General features: G+C 31.2%; 2 protein-coding genes across 5 annotated transcripts; one reads left to right on the top strand and one right to left on the bottom strand.

Annotated features, from left to right (window-relative positions):
- Positions 1 to 1,638: 1,638 nt before the first annotated feature.
- LOC140443967 (uncharacterized) lies at positions 1,639 to 8,204 on the top strand. Of its 4 annotated transcripts, none has more exons than XM_072535523.1 (5): positions 1,650 to 1,976; positions 2,072 to 2,152; positions 2,208 to 2,333; positions 5,221 to 6,838; positions 7,383 to 8,204. In XM_072535523.1, exons 1-4 carry the CDS (start codon positions 1,856 to 1,858, stop codon positions 6,141 to 6,143), a joined length of 1,251 nt encoding a protein of 416 aa, XP_072391624.1. In that variant the 5' UTR covers positions 1,650 to 1,855; the 3' UTR covers positions 6,144 to 6,838; positions 7,383 to 8,204. The 4 variants fall into 4 exon arrangements, with proteins under 4 accessions (XP_072391632.1, XP_072391638.1, XP_072391624.1 ...); XM_072535515.1 differs by having other exon boundaries at positions 2,030 to 2,152; positions 7,383 to 8,203; XM_072535531.1 differs by lacking the exons at positions 5,221 to 6,838; positions 7,383 to 8,204 and adding an exon at positions 4,995 to 5,181 and having other exon boundaries at positions 1,639 to 1,976; positions 2,030 to 2,152.
- A 5,556-nt stretch (positions 8,205 to 13,760) lies between these two features.
- Positions 13,761 to 21,225, bottom strand: LOC140443939 (uncharacterized). The gene is made up of 4 exons (XM_072535465.1): positions 19,777 to 21,225; positions 19,593 to 19,712; positions 16,212 to 18,236; positions 13,761 to 15,135 (listed from the first exon to the last, which is right to left on the bottom strand). The coding sequence occupies exons 1-3, from the start codon at positions 19,892 to 19,894 to the stop codon at positions 16,498 to 16,500; spliced, it is 1,977 nt and encodes a 658-aa protein (XP_072391566.1). The 5' UTR covers positions 19,895 to 21,225; the 3' UTR covers positions 13,761 to 15,135; positions 16,212 to 16,497.
- Between the last annotated feature and the right edge of the window lie 1,394 nt (positions 21,226 to 22,619).

The following is a 22,619-nucleotide window of genomic DNA, read 5'->3' as shown; positions in this document are numbered from 1 at the left end:
ATTTCAAAGGATTTGCATACAGAAAAAAAAGCTTGTATTATTAGTAGGTATACTTCATTCGTTTAGCTCAGGTATATTTTGACAGATTCATTGTCGGAAACCTACAACACAACAATTCCTACTTCTCAGTATTAATAGCTCAATTATCCTACTATTGCAGACTTCTTTCTTTAAAAAAAGAAGAATTATTCTAAATAGTGGAAGTGTATACTAAACCCATCAAATTTTAGGTAGTATATTGTATTTAAAAAATATATTTTAGTTGTTATAATTTAACATAACTATTTATTATATGGTGCAGATAAATAAATATTGATTGTCGGTAAATCGCAAAGTTCTATTTTATTTACTATTTAGTTGGCTATGAGTACGTGTGCTTGGTTGTATAGTAATTTCCAGCGACTTTTAGTCTGTCAAAAAGTAACTAACTTCGCAAAAAATAATTACTAAATTCACTAGACAGTTCGGACTGGGAATAGCGAACCGAGTATATATGTATTAATAATAATAATAGTAGTCTCCCGTTTTATACCGCTGTCGCGGCTTTGGGAGTATAGCAGAGTAGTCTGCTATATCTAGGGCCTACGGTATACAAGGAAGGTAACATGGTCAGTGCTACGCTTCAACCGTCTATTATTTCCCCTGGTTTTACCCAAGGTACTCATTTTTATTCAGGCTTTATATATACTTTATACATTTATATATGTATTAAAACAACAATAAATATTTCGCCTGAATTCCTAGGAAAAGTAAAGGTTTTATGCTACTGAAAATATATTTTTTATTCAATTATAATCAAAACAAAACATTAAAAAAAAATTTGATCATTTTTTGACCATAATTTCAAAATAGCTAGTACAAAATAGTACGTTAAGCTGTAATAATGGGTTCGAGCGGTCTTGACTACGTCACACTCCTGGGCCAGCTGTCAAATGTCATGCGCAATATCATACCTTCTGTATTCATTGTACCATGGAGGTAGAGGTTCCTCCACAGTAGAACCTAAGAATATAGACGCTTTAAGCGTCTATATTCTTTGGTAGAACCAAAGTGTACCATGGAACCAAAGAATATACAGCCCGTCTAATTTACAAACCGTTGCACGTCATTATCTACGTCAGAGATCGAAGTTGACATAGTTGCCAAAGTATAAAAAATTCCTGAATCCATTTTAAATCGAATAGGTCACATAATTATTGCAAAAGTGGATTATACAACAAAATAAATTAAAATTAATATTTAATAGATTGTTGAATGTTTTGTTTCTATTAAAATAAATAGAAACAAAACAAGAGTTAAAAAATAATCTTGTTAAAAACAATTTAAGCCGCTTGTTTAAAAAACAACAGTTTAATTAATAGTAAATAATAAAAACAAAACTAAAGTGTCAACACCGCAACTGTCAAGTAAGTGTTACCAATTTATGCCAAAATTTCACCTTCGTTCGATTACAGTTACAGTGTATTCCGAACAAATGTTCTTCATAAAAACGCTTTGTAATACATTTACACAAATTAAATGAAACATATTATTGTGCATTTCTTTAAGTTAACATTAATAGAAATCTTTAAATATTATTTCTACGCGTATATAATAAAATATGTCTAGTGGCTGTAATGCCAGTGTACTCGGCAAAATTATTCTAAAAAGAACATACCTACCGCCTAAATATCTCGTGTTGGTATCAAGTGACCTCACGGGCTATGACGTGCAACGGTAAGTAAATTAGATGAAGTATATATGCTCTTACATCCAGAACGATGTCATATGTCATTTTAGTTCCCTTGTTTCCTAAACCTAAACAAACACAGAATTTACAAAATTTGTGAAAATATTTTTATTCAGTTGATTTCTTATGGAATTTAACATTGAAATTGAGGAAAAATTTGTTGAACATGACCAAAGACGTATACATAGTCAGCTATCCTCCTCAGATTTTGTAAATTTAAAGAGAGAACCGGAAGAAAATAAGTCGGGTATAACGAGTAATAAAAATTAGTGTTAATGTAATGTAATTGATAATTATTAGCAATGGAAGTAAAATTTACAATTAAGGAAGAGTTTGTTGAAGGTGGCCAAAGACATATAGAGAGTCAGCTATTTACATCTCTAGATCCTAGAGAGTTGAAGAATGAACCAGAAGATAGCTCAGGTAAGACAAATAAAAAAAATATAATTAACAGTATGATGGAATAAGTACTTATTAGCTATAGGAGTAAAAGTTGAAATTAAGGAAGAGGTTGTTGAAGATGAACAAGGATATATTGAGACTCTGCTAATTACACCTCTCGAGCTTAGAGACTTGAAGAATGAACAATATGAAGATAACTCAGGTAAGACAAGTAATGTTACAAGTTATTTTTAACTTAATTTTATAATTACTAAGAGATAAAAGTATATGGTTTCAAAACCTGACTTTCCTCTATTATAATATATATATTTACATTTACATGATTGAGTCTGTAAGATTATAAGTATTCATTTTTACAAAAAATCACCAAGTTTGGCAATACATATTTTTACAAAAATACGAACATTTTACAATGTTATGGTAAATTATCACAATTTATGTAAGAGTCATTACAAAAAGAAATAGTTAAAACAGCAACATAAATTATTGTACTATTACAACCATCAATAACAAAAACAACCATCAATAGTAATTTGCCTCATAAATCTAGATCTGAACGGACCTGAGGCACAGAATAATTAACAATCAGAATGCCCACTCTGCTTGAAAAAATAAGTGCGCACATTGTTCGTGTAGACAGAATCCGCCATGTTTTAAATGCAACCAGTGCTGTTCAGTGACATTTTATTTGGTGTGCATAGAAAAATTAACCTGGTTTAATTTATTTACGGCAAATATAGACCTAATATGAGGAGCCTAGAAGACAAGGGGTACAAGTGACTAAATATTGATAATGAGAAAAAGAAGGTTTAAGTTTAACTCTCCTTTAAAATTATAAGTAATTGTTTTATACACATGAAACACTTTTTTGCCCTTATTTTACAATCCTTGATAAGGTGATAAGAGTCAGCACTTGTACCCCTTGGCTTCCAAAAAAAGAACCAGATATTGACTGAACCTTTAAGTAAATGGTTTCATCTGCTGTTTTATTCGATGGAGCTTTACGACCTCTTTGGTCCTTGTGAGAAACCGAGTTTGTGCTGGTCATTTTTTTCATTATAACATTAGTTATTCGTTTATTACTGACATCAAGGGTTTTCATAAAAAAAGCCTTACATACTCTATACTCTCCTAATGTCTAAGTACAGCTTGTTCTCTTTAGATAGCTCGCACTAGGTTTTTTTCTTGCAGGATCTTGAAGGCTAATGCAAGAACATAAAAAAGAAGTTTGAAGGTCCCAGCTTCCAAGTCCCCAATAACTGTCAAAAATAGATTGGCATTTGTCATTAGGGATATTTGTATTACAACCGTATTTACAGTTATGGTTACTCTTCCATACGCTTTGCTTGATGCATTGTTCCTTTTCGGTCAGTATAAAGGTGTCCTTCATTTCTTGCCTGTTTTGCATGTACCCGTGCCCAATTGTTTAACATTCTCAGCCTCTTCTTACTAGGGTGTTTGTTATGTTTTTTCCATGGTCTTGAGTTCAGGTTATACTGCGGATTCACTGTCACTAGATTGAGGCTGGTATGTAGAATCTGCATCTGAGTTGTCTGAAAAAATAAGACATGCGCTAGTTTTATCTGATAATAATGTGATTCATAGCCTTTATAAACACATACTATGGGCTTTACAGAATTTTCACTTACTGCTAAAGAGGTTATGTTGAGACTCCCGTTCTTCTTCATCTACAATACTTGCGATGTCCATTTCGATTAAGGTTTTTGGTTACTTTACTCTTAAAGTTGCCAACTATTGTAGAATAATATGGGTAAAGTTTGAATTAAAAGATACGACAGCAACATTTTCGATAAGCGTGTACAACATTCAACAATAAACAACTCTGATGACAGTCAGTTGGAGGCCAAGGAGTACAAGTGGCGCTTGTACCTCTTGGCTTCTCAGGAAAACAGCTGATATTTGAGGTAGTACTTATACCATCCGCTAGATTACAGCACTGTACAGTGATACGCTTGTATCCCTTTGCCACAAAAATATTCGACTCCATAGCAACTACTTAGTGCACTTAATTCCATTTTGTTTAAAATTGCACTTGTACCCCTTGGCTTCTAGGCTCCTCATATGCACCATTTTATTCGCACTTTTAGTTGAAGAATAGATTAAATATTTCAAATGTACTAAATTATTAATATCTAAAAATTTAAATTACAGTTCTGTCGTAGCTTGTCACACATTTCTCAATTCGAGTCTATGTTTCCGTTTAAAATATCGCGATCGAGTGCTTATAAACTTCAAAGGCGGCACCTGAGAGTGGGCATTCTGATTGTTATTTATTCTGTGCCTGAGGTCTCTCAAATAATCACATTTCAATTCCATAAAGTGTTTTAGATGATAGAATGCTTTTATAAGTAAAAAAATTGGCAAACTTCTCTATGGTCTAGTTTTTGTTGTGCAAGATTTTAAAGAATTTTTTTTTTTTAATTTAGATTGCAACATTATAATGGGAAATCTATTAAATTGATTTTAATGAAATTCGGTGGCTGGAAAGTCACTATGTTTTAAAATGAACACTTAAAAAAATAGTGAATAATAGTTATCACTGAACTACCGATTCGGACCTGTTGAGCCTGTCTAAAATAGTTTCTTTTTAGACAGGATAAAATGATTTTTTACCACAAAACTTGTTTTATAGAATTTTTGCAAAAAATTCACACTATATTTTATTTTTATATTTTTCGTTATTTTCGTTATTTCATTCTACATTTTAAGAAGCATAAAGCCTAGGAACTTATTTTGCATTATTGTTCAAACAGTGCATATATTTTGGCAATTTAAAAAACCTGTATTTCTTTTTAATTTAGAAAAACCATTCAAATTTGTGATATTTTTATTTTTTTTTCAGTTTCCAAAATTTCACATTTTTAACATGTACCCTTGTAATTGTCAATTATTGTATGCTTTTTTTGTGGTGTTATTTAATATTCTCTGTATATTACATGTAATGTCATATTAGTCAACAAGTTACATAATGGAATTGTAATTAGCTATTTTTTAGTAGTAATTAACTTACCATGTATACAAAGCATTATTTAAAATTCACAGGATATTACAGGATTTTTTTATTTTAGGTCTTCCTTACAAGGAGAACCCAATGGCAATTATGAAAACGTTACCTGAAGATTCATTTAATAAAAAACAAATAAATGTAAACTCCGAAGAAGTAACATTACCTACTAAAGGTTTTAATCACAAAAATAATTTAAATGAACATATAAAAGCCGAGTCTGGAGAAGGACTCTATAAATGTGAAATTTGTTTTAAGCAATTTATTAAAGGAGCTTATTTGAAAAAACATTTAAAAAGGCACGCTGGAGAAAAACCTTACAAGTGTGAAATATGTTTTAATCAGTTTTCTCATATAGATGCTTTGAAACGGCATATGAGATTGCACACTGGTGAAAAACCGTATAAGTGTGAAATCTGTCTCAAGCAGTTTCGTTATGTAACTAATTTGAAAGTTCATTTGAGAGTGCATAGTGGTGAAAAGCCTCACAAGTGTGAATTTTGTTTTAAGCAGTTTAATGATGCATATTATTTGAAAATACATTTGAGAAAACATACTGGAGAAAAACCATATACCTGCGAAATTTGTCTTAAGCAATTTTCTCGGAAACGACTTTTAGAAAGCCATAACATGGTTGTGCACGCTGTTGAAAACCCTTACAGCTGTAAATTTTGTTCCAAGCAATTTACTTCTTTATGTAATTTGAAAAGACATTCGAGAGTGCACACTGGAGAAAAGCCATTCACATGTGAAATATGTTTGAAGCAATTCAGCGAAGCAAGTAGTTTGAAAAAACATTTAAGAGTGCACACTGGAGAAAAGCCCTATAAGTGTGAAATTTGTTTTAAGCCATTTTCTCAATCAAGCGATTTAAAAAAACATTTGAGAACACACACTGGAGAAAAACATGAGTGTGAAATTTGTTTGCAGAAGTTTTCTCGAAAGTATAATTTAAATAAACATATGAAATTGCACACTTTAGTGTAAGAAAAATCCAATGTAGAATACCGAGAATGGACAACTTTACTAATATCTTTATACGGAAACATTTTCGTATTATATTTAACAAACGCCATTTTATGTTTATATAACTTTTTTTATAATAAATTGCAAACGACTGAATCGATTTGGTTAATTTTTATTTTGAAATATGAAGTCCTAGGAATGTCTAGTAGGTGAGAAAATATAATTACTGTAAAATCAGTAATGCATTGATTAGTGATCAGTGTAGTGGTGTCTGGGGGCTCGGGAGACAGACCTCGGAAGCCCTGAAGAAGACATCAAAGAGGATGTCAAAAGCTCGCTGCAGTAATAATCGACACGGTTCAACCTGAGCAGGGGACTAAAGGTTACGGCTTAAATTTTTGTAAAATGAGCTCCCAATTTGACGATTTTGTAAATGCCTGATTGGGCAACGATTTTTTTTAAGCTTTCTGGTTTTGTAATATCTTGAGAAACAGGAAACAAAAAAACTGTGCATTGTCAAGCACCGAAGCTGAGTACATGGGAATATTTGAAGCTTCAAAGGAAGCTATGTACCCGAGAAACCTGTTTTATGAATTAATAAGAGATGGCTTAAAAGGTTTTTTAGAATATTAAAAGTTTTTTTTTGAGAAGAAGTAGCAGAAAGTTTGGTTTGGTTTTTTTAAGTGTCCTGTTTGGTTTATAGCCACTCTGAGCTGGTAAGTTCAGAGTTGCTATATTCAGTTTAATTATCAATAAAACAAATACATAAAAACCATCAGCCATTTCTATATCCTATAGTATTGTCATTTTTCATTTGATAGTCGATATATTTATCTGAAATTTTTCACATAATTTCATTAAGAAATATTCAACATCTAAATCGAAAGTGTTATTCATATAAAATCATATGTATTTTAATTTTACTTCTCGGCCTTAAAACATAATTATCTTTAAAACAATCTATTATCTATTAAAAGTATCGATAAAAATATTCTGTTTTATACCGTTCTTTTATATTATAAAATATATTATTATCCATAGCATGCTTTTCGTTAAAATTTTCGATATAATTAATCCATTTTACTTAAAATATTGTCAAACCATACGAAGATCACATCATTTACAAAACTATTAAGTTTTTTTTTTGCTTTCACACTTCATAAGTAACCTTTATAAAACCTTTCAAGGTTCATAAACCTTGTGTTTTTCCCTACTTTGTATCAAGAGTAAGAAAGAACTCTAACACAAATGTTTTTTTAGCCTACTTTGGGAGTCAAGCAGAAGAATTTGTTTATTTTGTTTTTTGGGATAATTTTTTTTTAAAGAAGAAGGTTCAAGTTAGTACCTAGTCGAAGTTACACCTTTTCTGACGTAGCTGTTCCCCAAAGGTCCAGATCTGACCTTATTATTCCCGGACAACTTTGAGAAACCAGCGGGAAGTATCTCCTTCATTCAGAGTGTAGAATATATTAAGCTTATTCATTAGTTTTAATTTTTTTTATATAATATTTTTTTTTAACGTTAAATCATACTATTTTTACATAATAAAAAAACGTCATTTTTTCTAAATAATACCGAATCATATTTAGGGACTAAGTAGGTTGAGGTTTTAAATCCTCCCTTTTAACTCAGTTGTACGGTTTTATGTGTACATATTTAATCAGAGAGTTGTTTATTGGTATTTTATTATTATATATTTAAACCTTTGGACATCTATCCCGTCAGGATAGTGTCCTCATTACTTTATTAGAACATTTAGTTGAAAGCTGAAGTACAGAGTTACATCTCTAGTAGGCAAGTAAATTACCTTTTTAGGTCAAATTATTAAAATTTTTCTTATATTTTATTATTTGTAAACTCAGATCATCAAGGATCAGTTGTGTATAACCAGGGAATTTATTTTTTTTTGTATATAAGTAACTAGGTTGACTGTACATAATTGGTGGTGGGTAGCTATAAAAAAAATTAGACTATATATTTGGATAGAGATTAAATTTTTGGTGAAAACTAAATATTTCAATTAATACCTGTTTAATACTTTCCTGGCGCCCACTCACACTTTGGAGCAACTTCTATAATCACTTTTATTTACATTAGTTATATATATATATATATATATATATATATATATATATATATATATATATATATATATATATATATATATATATATATTGTTTATTACCTTGTCTTTCATTTTTTTATTCTACGGTCTCTGTAGGGCATGCAAATTGGCCGAATCCTCTTTTGAGTGTCAAGTAGTCACTCTCCGGCACCTTCTGCTAGTCAGCTTTAAATTATTTGTTATCTTTTACATTACTCCAAATACTTGTGTTACATTAGACATACACATTTTTGTTACATTGGCGTCCTAAACCTCGCAGTACCACATTTTTGAAGTTATACTTCTATACGCGCGCTCCACGTTGGAAATTTGTATGGGAGTGAATCTGTGAAATCATTACATATGTAAGAGAATGAGTAAGAGAGAGACAGAAGATATATTTTCTCTCTCTTCCTCTCTCGAATATAAAAATGTTCCTTTTGTCTATATAATTTAATATTATACATATTATATAAAGATATATATACATATAATATTATACATATAATAAAATATTTATTAATATTACTATTTATGTGATATGTTTTGTATTATTTATTAAATGTTCATAATTATATTAGTCTTTTGTATTTCAAAATAATAATCTCAATAAATCACTGTATGATCCAGAACTGTCAATTTTGAAATACATTTGTGTCATGTCCTCGGTAGTGTAGTCAGTATCCTCGCCTGTCACGCGGGAGACCGGGGTTCGATTCCCAGTCGGAGAGGACTTTTTTATTAATATTATTACATAATTGTCATTTTTAAATACTTATGGATATTGCATTTTAATTTGTATTGTATTATTATATATGGAATTATGTTGCACTGTATTGTAGTGTATTTTTTTATGTATATTATTGTCATTTTTAAATACTTATGAATATTGCAGTTTAATTTGTATTGTATTATTATATTAATAACAAAATAAACAATGAATTTTACTGCAGAGTATGTGTAAAAAATTTTTGCATTCAACTCCTTTTATACATATATAAATATATACATTTTTGATTAAATCCTTCATTGTTAGTAAGTTGTTATTAATTCTGTTTCTCTTTCTGCTATAGTCTTAACTATAGAATTACATATGTAATGATTGTGCAGATTGACTCACAAATAAATTTGTAACGGCAAATGCGTGTATAGAAGTGTAACTTCCACCGGCAGTCCCACTGGACTGCCACACCCGTTTTTTATTTGTTACAGGGTCTAGGTGGTAGTTTGTGAAATGTGTTTAGCACGATTCAAGTCATGTTCAGCTGCAAAGATACTCATTGTTTCTCCTCATTGATTTCTGTCTCCTAATCCATAAGGACCAATATGTTGCCTTTCTTTTCCGTTACCTATTTTAGCATTGAAATCTCCCATGACCATAATTAATATTATAAAACAGAAATATCCAGCTTATTTTAGTATAGACCTTATTAAAAAATCATGACAAAAAAAACAAATTAAGCAAACATATAAAAATAAGGAAAGCTAGTGCTATCGATAACTATAAATTCAAGAGTCTTAGAAATACTATTAAAAAGCAAATCAAAAATGAATTTATGCAGCATCAAAATAATATTGAAGATAACATTTTGCATGACCCAAATAGTTTTTGGACATTCATAAGAAGTAGGAGACAAACCAGCGGTTTTCCCCACGAGATGTCTTTAAATGATCATACATATACAGGCCCTCAGGATATTGCCATGGCTTTCTCTCATCATTTTAGCTCAATTTATCAGGTATCATCCACACATCAGGGTAGTTCACAGGGATCTTTTAACTTTTCAGTTATTAGTGAAGAAGATGTGAAGGTTAGTATAAAAAAATTAAAACCAAAAAAGGCCACAGGTAGTGATAATATCCCTGCCTATATATTTAAAGGATGTTCTGATATATTTCAAAAGCCATTATCACATTTATTTAATCTATCTCTTAAACTTTTTCAAGATCAAAGAACGGATTATAGGCATCCATTTTCAGAGAGGATGACGGGCCCTGACATACTTAAAACCGACGTAGAAGAAGCAATAAAACTGATGAAAAGCAGAAAAGCTGTAGGGCCTGATAATATCGAGAATTTTTAAAACTCTTGGAGGATGAAGGAATAAATTGGATCACGGCTGTCTTCAATAAAATATACAATACAGAAATCATCCCTGATAAATGGCTAGAATCAGAATTCATAGCGATACCTAAAAAACAGGGGGCTAAAAAGTGCGAAGAATATCGAACAATCAGCCTAATGAGCCACATGTTGAAACTGTTTCTTAGAGTCATCAATGGAAGAATTTATAAGAAGTGCGAGGAACAAATATCAGACAGACAGTTCGGCTTCATTAACGCAGTGGGTACCAGAGAGGCACTTTTCGGAGTACAGGTACTGATTCAAAGATGCAGGGACGTTAACTGCGACGTATACGCGTGCTTGATCGACTATGAAAAGGCATTTGACAGAGTTCAACATCAAAAGATGATAAACATTTTAAAAGAAGCAGACCTGGATGACAAAGACCTCAGAATAATTTCAGAACTATACTGGAATCAGACCGCATACATGAAAATTAACGGAGAAGAAACAGATCACATAAAAATACTACGCGGAGTTAGACAGGGATGTATTCTATCGCCGTTGATATTTAATATGTACTCAGAAAAAATTTTTAACGAGGCTCTTTACGGAATAGACGAAGGCATCCTTCTAAATGGTGAAAGAGTAAACAATTTAGATATGCCGACGACACCATGGTGATAGCAGATAGTTTAGAGGGACTTCAGAGGCTAATGGACAGAATAAACGAGTACAGTCAACAGTACGGACTAAACATTAATACCCACAAAACCAAACAAATGATTGTCAGCAAGGAGAATATAAATGGGGCTCATCTATACATTAATGGGACGCAGATAGAGCGAGTAAAACAGTATTGCTACCTGGGAACTATTATAAACGAACAGTGGAGCAATGTACAGGAAATAAAGTGCCGCATAGGAAAGGCAAGAACGGTCTTTAACAAAATGAGCGCCATCTTCAAAAGTCACAACATATCCCTGGATACAAAAATGAGACATTTGAGATGCTATGTTTTCTCTGTGTTGTTGTACGGGGCGGAGGCATGGACGTTTACAGACACCACTATTAAAAAACTTGAAGCATTTGAGATGTGGCTTTATAGAAGAATGCTGAGAATATCATGGGCAGCAAGGATCACGAACAAGGAAGTTCTAGAAAAAATGAAGAAGGAACCAGAGATTGTGTTTACGATCAAACGCATAAAATTGCAATATCTGGGACACGTTATGAGAAATCAGCACCGTTACTCCCTGCTGCAGTCTATATTGCAAGGTAAAGTCAAAGGTAAGCGAGGACCCGGTAGAAGGAGAATATCATGGCTGCGGAATTTAAGAACATGGTTTAAGAAAACCTCAACGGAGCTGTTTCGAGCCGCAGCGAGCAAGGTCATGATTGCCAATATGATTTCCAACATCCGAAACGGATAGGAACCAGAAGAAGAAGAAGAATCTCTTAAAACTAACACCTTTCCAGACAAACTCAAAGAGGCTACCATTACTCCAGTTTTTAAATCAGGTAATAGAAACAATATAGAATAGAATATAGAAACTATCGTCCTATAAGTATTCTTAATTCACTGGCTAAAATATTTGAATCTATTCTTTATATGAATATACTGAAAAATTTTGAAAATGATTTTGCTCCAGAACAACACGGTTTCTTGCCTGGGTTATCCACAACTAGTAATCTGTGCATTCTGTCTAATTTTGCTAGTGAGGCAATAAATAATAAACTCCAATTAGATTTAATAATGACTGACTGCTCAAAGGCCTTTGATATGGTTGACCATGGCATTCTTTTATCGAGATTGAATGAGTTTGGTTTTTTGCATGATGCTTGTACATTTATAAAATCGTATGTGGATTCAAGGTTTCAACGAGTCAAAATTGGTAGGTGTTTATCAGATAAATTTCAGGCTACATCTGGTGTCCCCCAAGGGAGCAACTTACGGCCTTTGTTTTTCTTAATTTTTGTCAACTCACTACCACAATCTCTTAAATTTTCTTCTAGTTTGATCTATGCTGATGATTTTAAGCTTTTTAAGACTATACATACTTTGTATGTCAAATGATTGTCAGTTACTACAGCAGGACCTGACCTCAGTTGTGGAATGGTTTAGGGACAACAATATGATCTTGAATATTAAGAAGTGTGGAGTCATATCTTTTACTCGCAAAATCGACTACATTCAAAATAATTATAGAATTGACAATTGTGTAGTATCTAGGAAAACCAAATGTAAAGATCTGGGAATATACTTACAGGCTAACATGAAATTTAATGAACACTATATAAATATTGTTAATAAGGCCTACAAAATATTGGGATTTGTAATAAGAAATTCCAAACACTTTAGTATAAACACAACCATTAGACTATATAACGCTTTAGTCAGACCAAACTTGGAATATGCATCAGTGGTATGGACTCCTGAGGCCAAAGTTCATATTAATCATATACAAAAAGGTACAAAAAAGATTTCTAAGGTATTTATACCTTAAGAAATACAATGTGTATACTCACCTTACGCCATCAAAAGAGTTGCTTCAAATGTTTGGCTTGCAGTCATTAGAGCAAAGAAGAAACATGCATTGTGTTGTGTTTATTCATAATGTCATTAACAATGTTAAATATAAGACATGTGGTTTGATCAACTTTATTAGGTTTCATGTGCCAAAGGTCAACCTAAGGATAAACAGTAATGACCTATTTTCTTGTAGTCCATATAATTCTTGTGCAATAATAAACTATATGCAATATCAGTGTAATGAGTTAATAAAGATCTCTGATATAGACCTCTTTACCTGTAGTGTAAGAGATCTTAAAAAATGTTATGAATAGATAAGTAATGGATTGAATTTTAAAATTTTATTAACTTGCGTCTTTTTTTTTTTAATGTGTTTTACTTTCTGTGTTTTTATTTTGTACTTGTGTGTATATTGTATTTTTTGTGTCTATATTTTTATACCAAGTAATGAGCACTCTTACATGTAATTACTACCTAGGTGGTGTTTGTAAGTTTTAATAAATAAATATTCATGACCCATGACCATGTTCATGTCTCGGTATATTTCTTATAAGGTTTCTTATTTGTTTGTAAAATTCTGATATTTCCTCATCACTGTGGTCTGCTGGGGTTGCATAGACTTGTATAATGTTAGTGTTCATCGGTGACGTATTTATTTGTAACAAAAAGATTCTATCGTTCATTAGTATGAGGTTGTTTCCGACTTCATTTTCGGATCCTGAATAATATACTCTGTATTCGTCTATGTCACAATAACTTAAGTCAGGCATTTAACACTCGTTAAATGTACGTTTGAATTACAAGTGGTTCCTCGCGCGAAATTAGTGAAAACTGTAAGATCGAGTTGTAGCATATATCTAGGTAAGTTATGCCCATGAACCCAGCAGATAAGGTAAGTGCATATGTCTTATGAGATCATTATAATTCGTAGAATTTGATTTTACTTCCATAGGAGCATACGGATTGAAACTGGTTATTTTTCTATACTTTCTCATTTGTCGTAGATTGCATTATCTGATGCATAAATTTATAAAGACAAATTATTTTTAATTTCATTTTATTTATTAAGAAACCTACTATCCTACTAAACTACCTACTTTTTTTTGCTTCATTTCCCCTAGGGTTTATAAATCAAAGTTATACTTTTTTATTGATTCTTCAAAGAACCTCTCCCTGCAAGTTAAAGCCAACTCTTTATCCTTAGTTGTGCAATTTGCCGTGTCCTTAGTTAATCCGTGATTTTCTGTTTTATCAATGGTTTCAAATTTTTCTCTCAAAAATACCAAGAAGTCTTTCATCATTTTAAGATAAGGTTCACGTTTCAGCCCCACATATTAAGGTCTTGTATATATTGACCTTTACTGCACATTTTATATTTTTATTTTTTAAATGTTTCTGGAGACCATGAACAGTTCTGTTTTCTATTGCTATGCGTCTTTTTATTTCGTCGCTTGTCGTGTTTGTTGCGTTTATTAGCGATCCAAGATATGTGAATTCTTTGACTTGCTCAAAGTTATGGTTGTTAATTTGAATTCTCTGTTGGATATTTCGGGTTTTTTTAGAAACCAACATATATTTGGTTTTTTCCTCGTTTATCACAAGTCCTAATTCACTTGCCGCTTCCACAAGCCTTGTAAAACACTGCACCATGTCTCTCATACTTCTGCCCAATATAACTATATCGTCAGCGAATGCGAGAATTGGCGTCGATTTATTAAAAATAGTTCCATTTTTTCACACTGTCAACGTATCTATGTTATATTCTAGTGACTTTTCTAAAATCTGCCTATGTGCTTGAAATTAATGTGTAGTTGACTTTCCAGCAGTAAATCCGCATTGATATTGACCAACAATATCCTTTGTAAAATGTTTAAGTCTTTCAAACAATACATTGCCGAGGATTTTATATGCAGATGCTAACAGAGTAATGCCTCTATAGTTCTTACACTCCAGTTCATCATCCTTTTTATGCAACGGACATATTATCCCCTTTAGCCACTCTTCTGGTACGTCTAAGTTTAGCCTTCCACTGTGTTATTTAGATGTTTCTCCATATCTCATTTTATGGCTCCTGTTAATAGAAAATCATCATTTTTACGGATATTGAGAAATATTGAATACTGAGATATCTTTATATAGACAATATATTTCTTATACATACATATTGACATTTTTAGAATTACATTAACAAATTTTGAAGGTATAATCTTTAGATATATAATTTTGAGTGTAAATATTCCCTAAAAAGTTGTCTAGTTTCTCTAAATGGTTCGCAAAGCTTTCTTCAATGCTACATTAACTTCATTGTTGGCTAAAAATAAACAAAAGGTAATTAAGATTCATTTCGAATTAACACATATTTCAAAATGTTTACATACTTATTTTCAAGGTTATTTTTATTATCTTTCCTGCATTTTGACAGATTTCACTTCTGTCTTTATTGTCTTTTGTAAAAAATATGACATTGACATTTTTTTAAATGAGAATCTATGGCATATCATTTGGAAAATTCATAGATTTTTATGTGATTCTATCTTGACGTTTCAAAATGACGACCATTGTATTGCAAACATTATCTCAAAGTTAAATTATCTCTCATTGAATCTTTCTCGTTTCTAATAACATACTGGCTGACACAACACCTTTGAAATGTTGGATCACCTGATATATTTTCCTGAAACTATGGTATTGTTGCCTTTCTCTCGTGTACTGTATTTAACAAGAATCAACAACAATTTTAATTTAAAATACGTTAGATTTGATGTTTCAAACGTAATTTCAAATAAACTTATGGTTTGTTCTCATTAAAAATAGTACAAATCATACATTGTCAAAAGATTAATATCAGCGAGGCCTGTATTTTATAATTTACTACAATTAACTTCTTGTTTAAATTGTCAATTAACTAATTAATTTGTTTAAAAAGTACTATTCAACATTTTTTGCACAAAAATCTATTTGTTGAAATGTGGGAGTCATATAGTATTTCCGTACACTGAGGAATGCTTTTTAAAGTGCTAAATTTATCTAAAATCTAATTTATTCGTTAATATTTTTTTTTAACATAAACGCAATATTCAAGTGACATTCTTAAAAGTATTTAAGCTTTAAAATGATTTAACAGTACAACCAACTAAAAATAATTTTATGATAAACATGTTGGTGACTTATCCTGCAGTCATTAATCTTTTGTCTATATGTTTTTCCATCATATTACTGCTACATGAAATAATCACAGAATATTAATTAGCGAGAATTTATAAAAATTGACAATCTAGTGTAAGAAATCCAGGATTTTGTTTATTCTGGCAGACATCTTGTTTTTACTCTTTAACAACAAAACAAACACACCTTAATCATTTTCAGATAAAAACTTTCGGTACTTACTTAAATGTGTAGTCTTGCTTCCACTGTATTTCTAGGCAAAATTTCATTCATTTCATTTTTTAATAGTTCTGTCTGCCCTGTTGTTTCTCTCTAAAAAGGAGTAAACAAGTGTGGGGTAAGGATAGAAGAGTGGGATCCATGCTTTAGGATATTGTCTGTTCAAGGAATGAATTGTCTGGTAGGGTCATGTCATCAGCATGAACGATCAGTTTCCCAGTCCTTTCCTCAAATGCTCTGCATCAGTCATCAGCTGTTTAAGGTGAAGGATCCTCTGCTGTAGATCCGTTTATGGTTTTTCTCCAGTATGTGTTCTTATATGTTGTTTCAAATTGCTTGAATCACGAAAAAGCTTAAAACAAATTTCACATCTATAAGGCTTTTCTCCAGTGTGCACTCTTAAATGTGTTTTTAAACTGCTTGTTTCACTAAACTGTTTAAAACAAATTTCACACTTATAAGGTTTTTCGCCAGTGTGTACCCTTAAATGTGTTTTCAAACTGCTTGTTTCACTAAACTGCTTAAAACAAATTTCGCACATATAAGGCTTTTCTCCAGTGTGCGTTTTCAAATGTTTTTTTAAATCGCTTGATTGAGAACACTGCTTAAAACAAATTTCACATATATAAGGCTTTTCTCCAGTGTGTGTTCTCAAATGTCTTTTTAAATCACTTGATTGAGAACACTGCTTAAAACAAATTTCACACTCATAAGATCTTTCTCCAGTATGCTTTCTCATATGTATTTTTAATTTACCTACATCAATGAACTGCTTTAAACAAATTTCACACTTATAAGGCTTTTCCCCAGTATGCACTCTTAAATGTTTTTTTAAACTACTTGTTTCACTAAACAGTTTAAAACAAATTTCACACTTATAAGGCTTTTCTCCAGTATGCACTCTTAAATGTTTTTTCAAACTGCTTGTCTCACTAAACTGCTTAAAACAAATTTCGCACTTATAAGGCTTTTCTCCAGTGTGCACTCTTAAATGTGTTTTCAAAGTGCTTGTTTTACTAAACTGCTTCAAACAAATTTCACACTTATAAGGCTTTTCTCCAGTATGCACTCTTAAATGTTTTTTTAAACTACTTGTTTCACTAAACAGTTTAAAACAAATTTCACACTCAAAAGGCTTCTCTCCACTGTGCACTCTCAAATGTCTTCTTAAATTCCATAAAGCTGTAAACTGCTTGGAACACAATTCACAGCTGTAAGGATTTTCAATAGTATGTACTATCATGCTATGACTTTTCAAAAGTGGTTTATGAGAAAACTGCTCATAACAAATTTCACACTTATACGGCTTTTCTCCAGTGTGCACTCTCAAATGAACTTTTAAATTAGTTACTTGACAAAACTGCTTTAAACAAATTTCACACTTATATGGTTTTTCTCCAGTATGCATTCTTAAGTGCTTTTTCAAACGGCCTGCTTGACTAAACTGTTTAAAACAAATTTCACACTTGTAAGAGTTTTCTTCACTGTGTACTCTCAAATGTCTTTTCAAAATGCTTTCTGTTATAAACTGCTTAAAACAAATTTCACACTTATATGATTGTTCTCTAGTATGCACTCTAAAGTGTCTTTTCAAACTGCTTGCACCACTAAACTCCCTAAAACAAATGTCACACTTGTGTGATTTTTCTCCAGTATGTGTTCTCATATGTTGCTTCAAATTACCTGCTTCATTAAATGGCTTACAACAAATTTCACACTTATAAGGTTTTTCTCCAGTGTGTACTCTTAAGTGTTTTTTCAAACTGCTTGTCTCACTAAACTGCTTAAAACAAATTTCACACTTATAAGGCTTTTCTCCAGTGTGCACTCTTAAATGTGTTTTCAAAGTGCTTGTTTTACTAAATTGCTTAAAACAAATTTCACACTTGTAAAGTCCTTCTCCAGTCTCAACTTTCATATGTTTATTTAATGTTACTTGTTCGGAGTTTAGACTTATTTGTTTTTTATTAAATGAATCTTCCAGTGACGGTTGCAAAATTTCCATGCGGTTCTTCTTAGAAGAAAAACCTAAAATGAGATTTTAGGAAATGCTTTGTACAGATAAGTAGAAGTTAAATTTTAGTTATTTAATTTAATATAAGTTAAATGTTTTTTTTAATTTCCTAAATGTTTACTCTCTTCGAACCATATGGCAAATATTTTTCTAGGCCCTCTAATGCTTTTAAAAATGTGGAATGAAATATCGAAATTACTATCACACAATCAATCACCTGCTCATATAATAAACCTCGCCTAGTAACAAACCTCGTCTTGCTCACTTAACCACTATCTTAAAATTTATCTAACTTCACCTGGTTGTCAAATGTTGCTTCCAGCCATAATCTACCCTAACATGTAGCTATAATTTTACACAAAAGTAGAAATGTACAAGTGTATGTTTTTTACAAAAAAATTTATAGAGTGAGTTTTGTGTTATTAAGTTAATACATTATTAGGTGTACCACAGGATGGCTATTAATCACCTTTACTTTTTAACATAGTCATTAATGTTATTATCATTATCAACTTTGTAAAATACCACTATCTGTTTTTGAAAAGTTATTTGTGCCTTATAATATATAACATATTTGTTATAATGTATAACAAATAACCTAAAATATTTACGGCCTAAAACTCAAATATAATAAAATGCAAGATGCCGACATTTTATTGAAAAAAAAAATATAGAAAAAATTATTACAATTACTATCTAATTACTGATTTGAAAAATAAGTTAGCAACAAGACATTTCCAAGACTAATTGGTTACATTTTTTTTTCCATGGAAGCTCTTTTTCACATTGGCCTATTGTACAACTTACATTTATTCATGATACCTACACCAGGATTCTGCAACCTTGAGCCAGTTGTACAGGTCTAGTGGGTGGATAACATGTTTTGGAGTCATTTAATTATCTCCAAAAAGTATTTTCTACCTACAATATAGTGTCTCACAGTTATGCAAGACATAGTTGACTGTTACAGGTTCTCTGCTACAGAGTCTGCAACTTAAGCATTAAGCTTTTGTTGCACTTTTTTCAGTCACAGACAGTGTTTTTTGGCACTCCCATTGTCTGCTCTGGACCAAAGTATTTTGGTCGTGTTTAACCCCTAACAAGGTTATATGATAAACACTCAGGACACATTTATATTTCACAAGATTTTTTGAAAAGCCTATTAGGAAGTCAAAATAACAAAAATTTTATAACCATTGAGGTTTATTTCCAAAAATGTAAAATATACAGTGAAAAAATGTCACACGAAATTAATTTGAGAATCTAAATCTATTGACATAATTATGTTGATATACAGAAATAGTTTTGAATGTAGTCAAAAGAAACAATAAAAATAATTTCACCCTACATATTTTTATTTTTTATCTTACCCGAGTTATCAGATTCATTTTCCAAGTCTACAAGATCTATCGGCAGCGACAGCCAGCTTTCTATATATTTTGGTTTATCTTCAACAAACCCTTCCTTAATTTCAGATTTAACTTCCCCAGCTAATAAAAGATACGAATTACATCACTCTGTTTAATAGTAAGTTCTAAGTTTTATTACTGATACCTGAGTTATCTTCTAATTCATGCTTCTTGTCACCAAAATTTGTTGATGTGTTTATCTGACCACCTAATGTTTGGTTATAGTCAACAAACTCTTCCTTAATTTCAACTTTAAATTCCATAGCTAACAAATAAATGGAATAAAAATCTGTATGATGTTTATAAGAAGTTGGAAGAGGTTAATTCTGCAAGTCAGATGTCATATTTTTCAACTCTATATTGGACGTTTTTCACATTTGGTCTCAGTGAAGATAGATGTGGATAGATATAGATAGCCCAGAGATACTTACATATATCTCTGATCAGGAGCAGAGATATGTAAGATATCTCTCATGGCACAATGATCTGTATTCCTTGTACCATGGATGGATATCTCTTAAGGCAGCTTTACATCTAGGCTATGCAAGTCTCATGCTATGCAAGTCCGTCTTGCATGGCACATCTCTTGCCTAGCTTGACCTTTTTACATCAGAGATATTTCTGTGAAATTTTAGATCCCACTTTCATTGTTGCCAACAGAGAAAATATTTATCAATTTGAGGTTATTTTATTTTAAATAAATATAGTATATATCTATACTGTGGTATATATATAAAGTACTAAAATAAATAATATAATAAATAAATATACACTATTTATGGTTATTAAAAGGGTGAAGGATGTCAACCAAAGAAAAGAAAACATTGTTATTGTTGAATATTGCTATTGTAGCAACAATCATGAAAAATAATAAAAAAAGAAAACCTAGAAAATGCTTTGTCAAACCTTGGTTGAATGCAGGACTGGGAAATTTGAAGTTACCCCAAGAGTTCTTGGATGCTAGAGACCTTCAAAGTTTTAAAAACTTTCTTCGAATGATGAGTCCACTTTCCTTAAGCTCCTGGAAAAAATTAATCCCTTAATTCAGAAAAGAGATACCAATTTTCGCCAGTGCATTCCATCAAGGACAAAATTAATTATAACTTTAAGGTATCTGGCAACTGGTGAAACGTTTCGATCTCTAATGTAAAATTTTAGAGTATCAGAATCAGCTATATCTCAATTTATTCCCATTGTGTGTAGGGCAATTTATGATATACGCTAAAGATAGAGATAAGGTTATGTTTTATTCTGTAATCTATTATAAATTGTTGTGTTGGCAACATGAATTTTAACGATAAATTGCAAGAAAATAGCATGAAAAATAGAACATGTTCTAATTTTTCGTCTAGCACAGGAATTGCATGGAAATAGCCCGTGGGCATGCGCAGTTCCATGATCTGTCTTGCATGGCTCTTGCCTAGCATGAAAATAGCATAATGTAAAACTGTCTTTACATATCTCTGTCTGAGATAGCCTCAAATTAGCTGTCAATCAATCAAGTTTCACAGAACGAAATGTTGCGTTGGCTGTGTTGCCATGTAGACGCATATACTATGCTGGGGCCATTCAAAGAATATAAACGCACTTACATATAGTATTTTTCACATAATAATGCGTCCACGTCATTCAAGATTTACGACGTCAGAACCCCACAGCGTTGCCAAAACATCAGAATAGTAAGTGAGGAATTTTTAAAATGTCAACTATTTGTCAAACTATTAGATAACAGTAAATACACTTAGTTTTAAGACTACTGCAACACAAAAATACATAAAACATTTTAATACAAAAGTATATATTCTAAATCTTAAACTTACCTCTATTTAGAGCATTAATAGTAAAAACGACCCGCCATAAAGGGGCGGCAACACTTTAAACAATTTTGCCACACGCTGAACTGTCAAAAAATTTGAAGTATTCCCATATCAGTTGCGTACAATTGTCTAATATATTAAATTAAAATTATTATTTTGTGGAATATTAGACTTAAAGAGTTATTTCATAAAATTTATAATATTAATAATAACAAATGTTTTTGGTTATTTAATCAATATAATTCTAAAATTCCCAATATATTGATGATTACATTTTTCTGATTATTAGATATAGACGCTTAAGCGTATATATTCTTTGCTAATACGCTCTGATAAAATAATATCCAGTCTACCATATTGTTTTGGGTAAATGCATAAATTTTACAAATTTTAAAACACTCCTAAAACGTTTTTTTGCATGTTTAGTATAAATCGTACGGCCGAAGTATAGAGAAAGTGCCGATGAAGTTGTCTATAAACGTCATGTCAAATTTGTGTTTGCGGTATTGCCATGTCCTTATTATGTATATGTTTTATGCCTCAAATATGCTTTGCAACAGTACATTTTTATTATTTTATGAAATCGGGTATTTTTTTTAAAATTTTTAAATTTATATGAAACACGAACGAATGAATATTTGTTTTTGAAGTTATACTTCTATACGCGCGCTCCACGTTGGAAATTTGTATGGGAGTAAATCTGTGAAATCATTACATATGTAAGATAATGAGTAAGAGAGAGACAGAAGATATATTTTCTCTCCCTTCCTCTCTCGAATTTAAAAATGGTCCTTTTGTATATATAATTTAATATTATATATATATATATATATATATATATATATATATATATATATATATATATATATATCTAAAGTATTCAACTAGTGAATTCAGAGGTTTAATCGGTCATTCAGGTTGGCAAATAAAAAAAGAAGTCAACTACTTCATAAGTTTATTGAAGACGTTTCGCCTTATATTTCTAAAGCTTCATCAGTTCTCTAAAATATAACAAATGACATTGAGTTTATAAGAAATACAGATATAGTTCATAACTTACAACTCAATATGTAGTATGTTATCGATGTTATCATATCTACTGTACACTTTACTCCTTATTTATAACTAACTTAACCAAAAAAGAAAAAACAAAAAACAAAAACAAAAAACA

Source organism: Diabrotica undecimpunctata, chromosome 1, assembly GCF_040954645.1.
Source record: "Diabrotica undecimpunctata isolate CICGRU chromosome 1, icDiaUnde3, whole genome shotgun sequence".
NCBI lineage: Eukaryota > Metazoa > Arthropoda > Insecta > Coleoptera > Chrysomelidae > Diabrotica > Diabrotica undecimpunctata.
The sequence above is the reverse complement of the archived record's forward strand: the minus strand, read 5'-3'. Positions and strand labels throughout refer to the sequence as shown.

Excerpts from the sequence above, each read along its gene's own strand:
- LOC140443967 (XM_072535515.1), top strand. The coding sequence starts at position 1,856 with ATGGAATTTAACATTGAAATTGAGGAAAAATTTGTTGAACATGACCAA. Across the intron at positions 1,977-2,029 it reads ACCGGAAGAAAATAAGTCGG|CAATGGAAGTAAAATTTACA; the intron begins GTATAACGAGTA and ends GATAATTATTAG. Across the intron at positions 2,334-5,220 it reads ACAATATGAAGATAACTCAG|GTCTTCCTTACAAGGAGAAC; the intron begins GTAAGACAAGTA and ends TTTTTATTTTAG.
- LOC140443939 (XM_072535465.1), bottom strand. The coding sequence starts at position 19,894 with ATGGAATTTAAAGTTGAAATTAAGGAAGAGTTTGTTGACTATAACCAA. Across the intron at positions 19,713-19,776 it reads TGAATTAGAAGATAACTCAG|CTGGGGAAGTTAAATCTGAA; the intron begins GTATCAGTAATA and ends ATCTTTTATTAG. Across the intron at positions 18,237-19,592 it reads AAATGAATCTGATAACTCGG|GTTTTTCTTCTAAGAAGAAC; the intron begins GTAAGATAAAAA and ends ATCTCATTTTAG.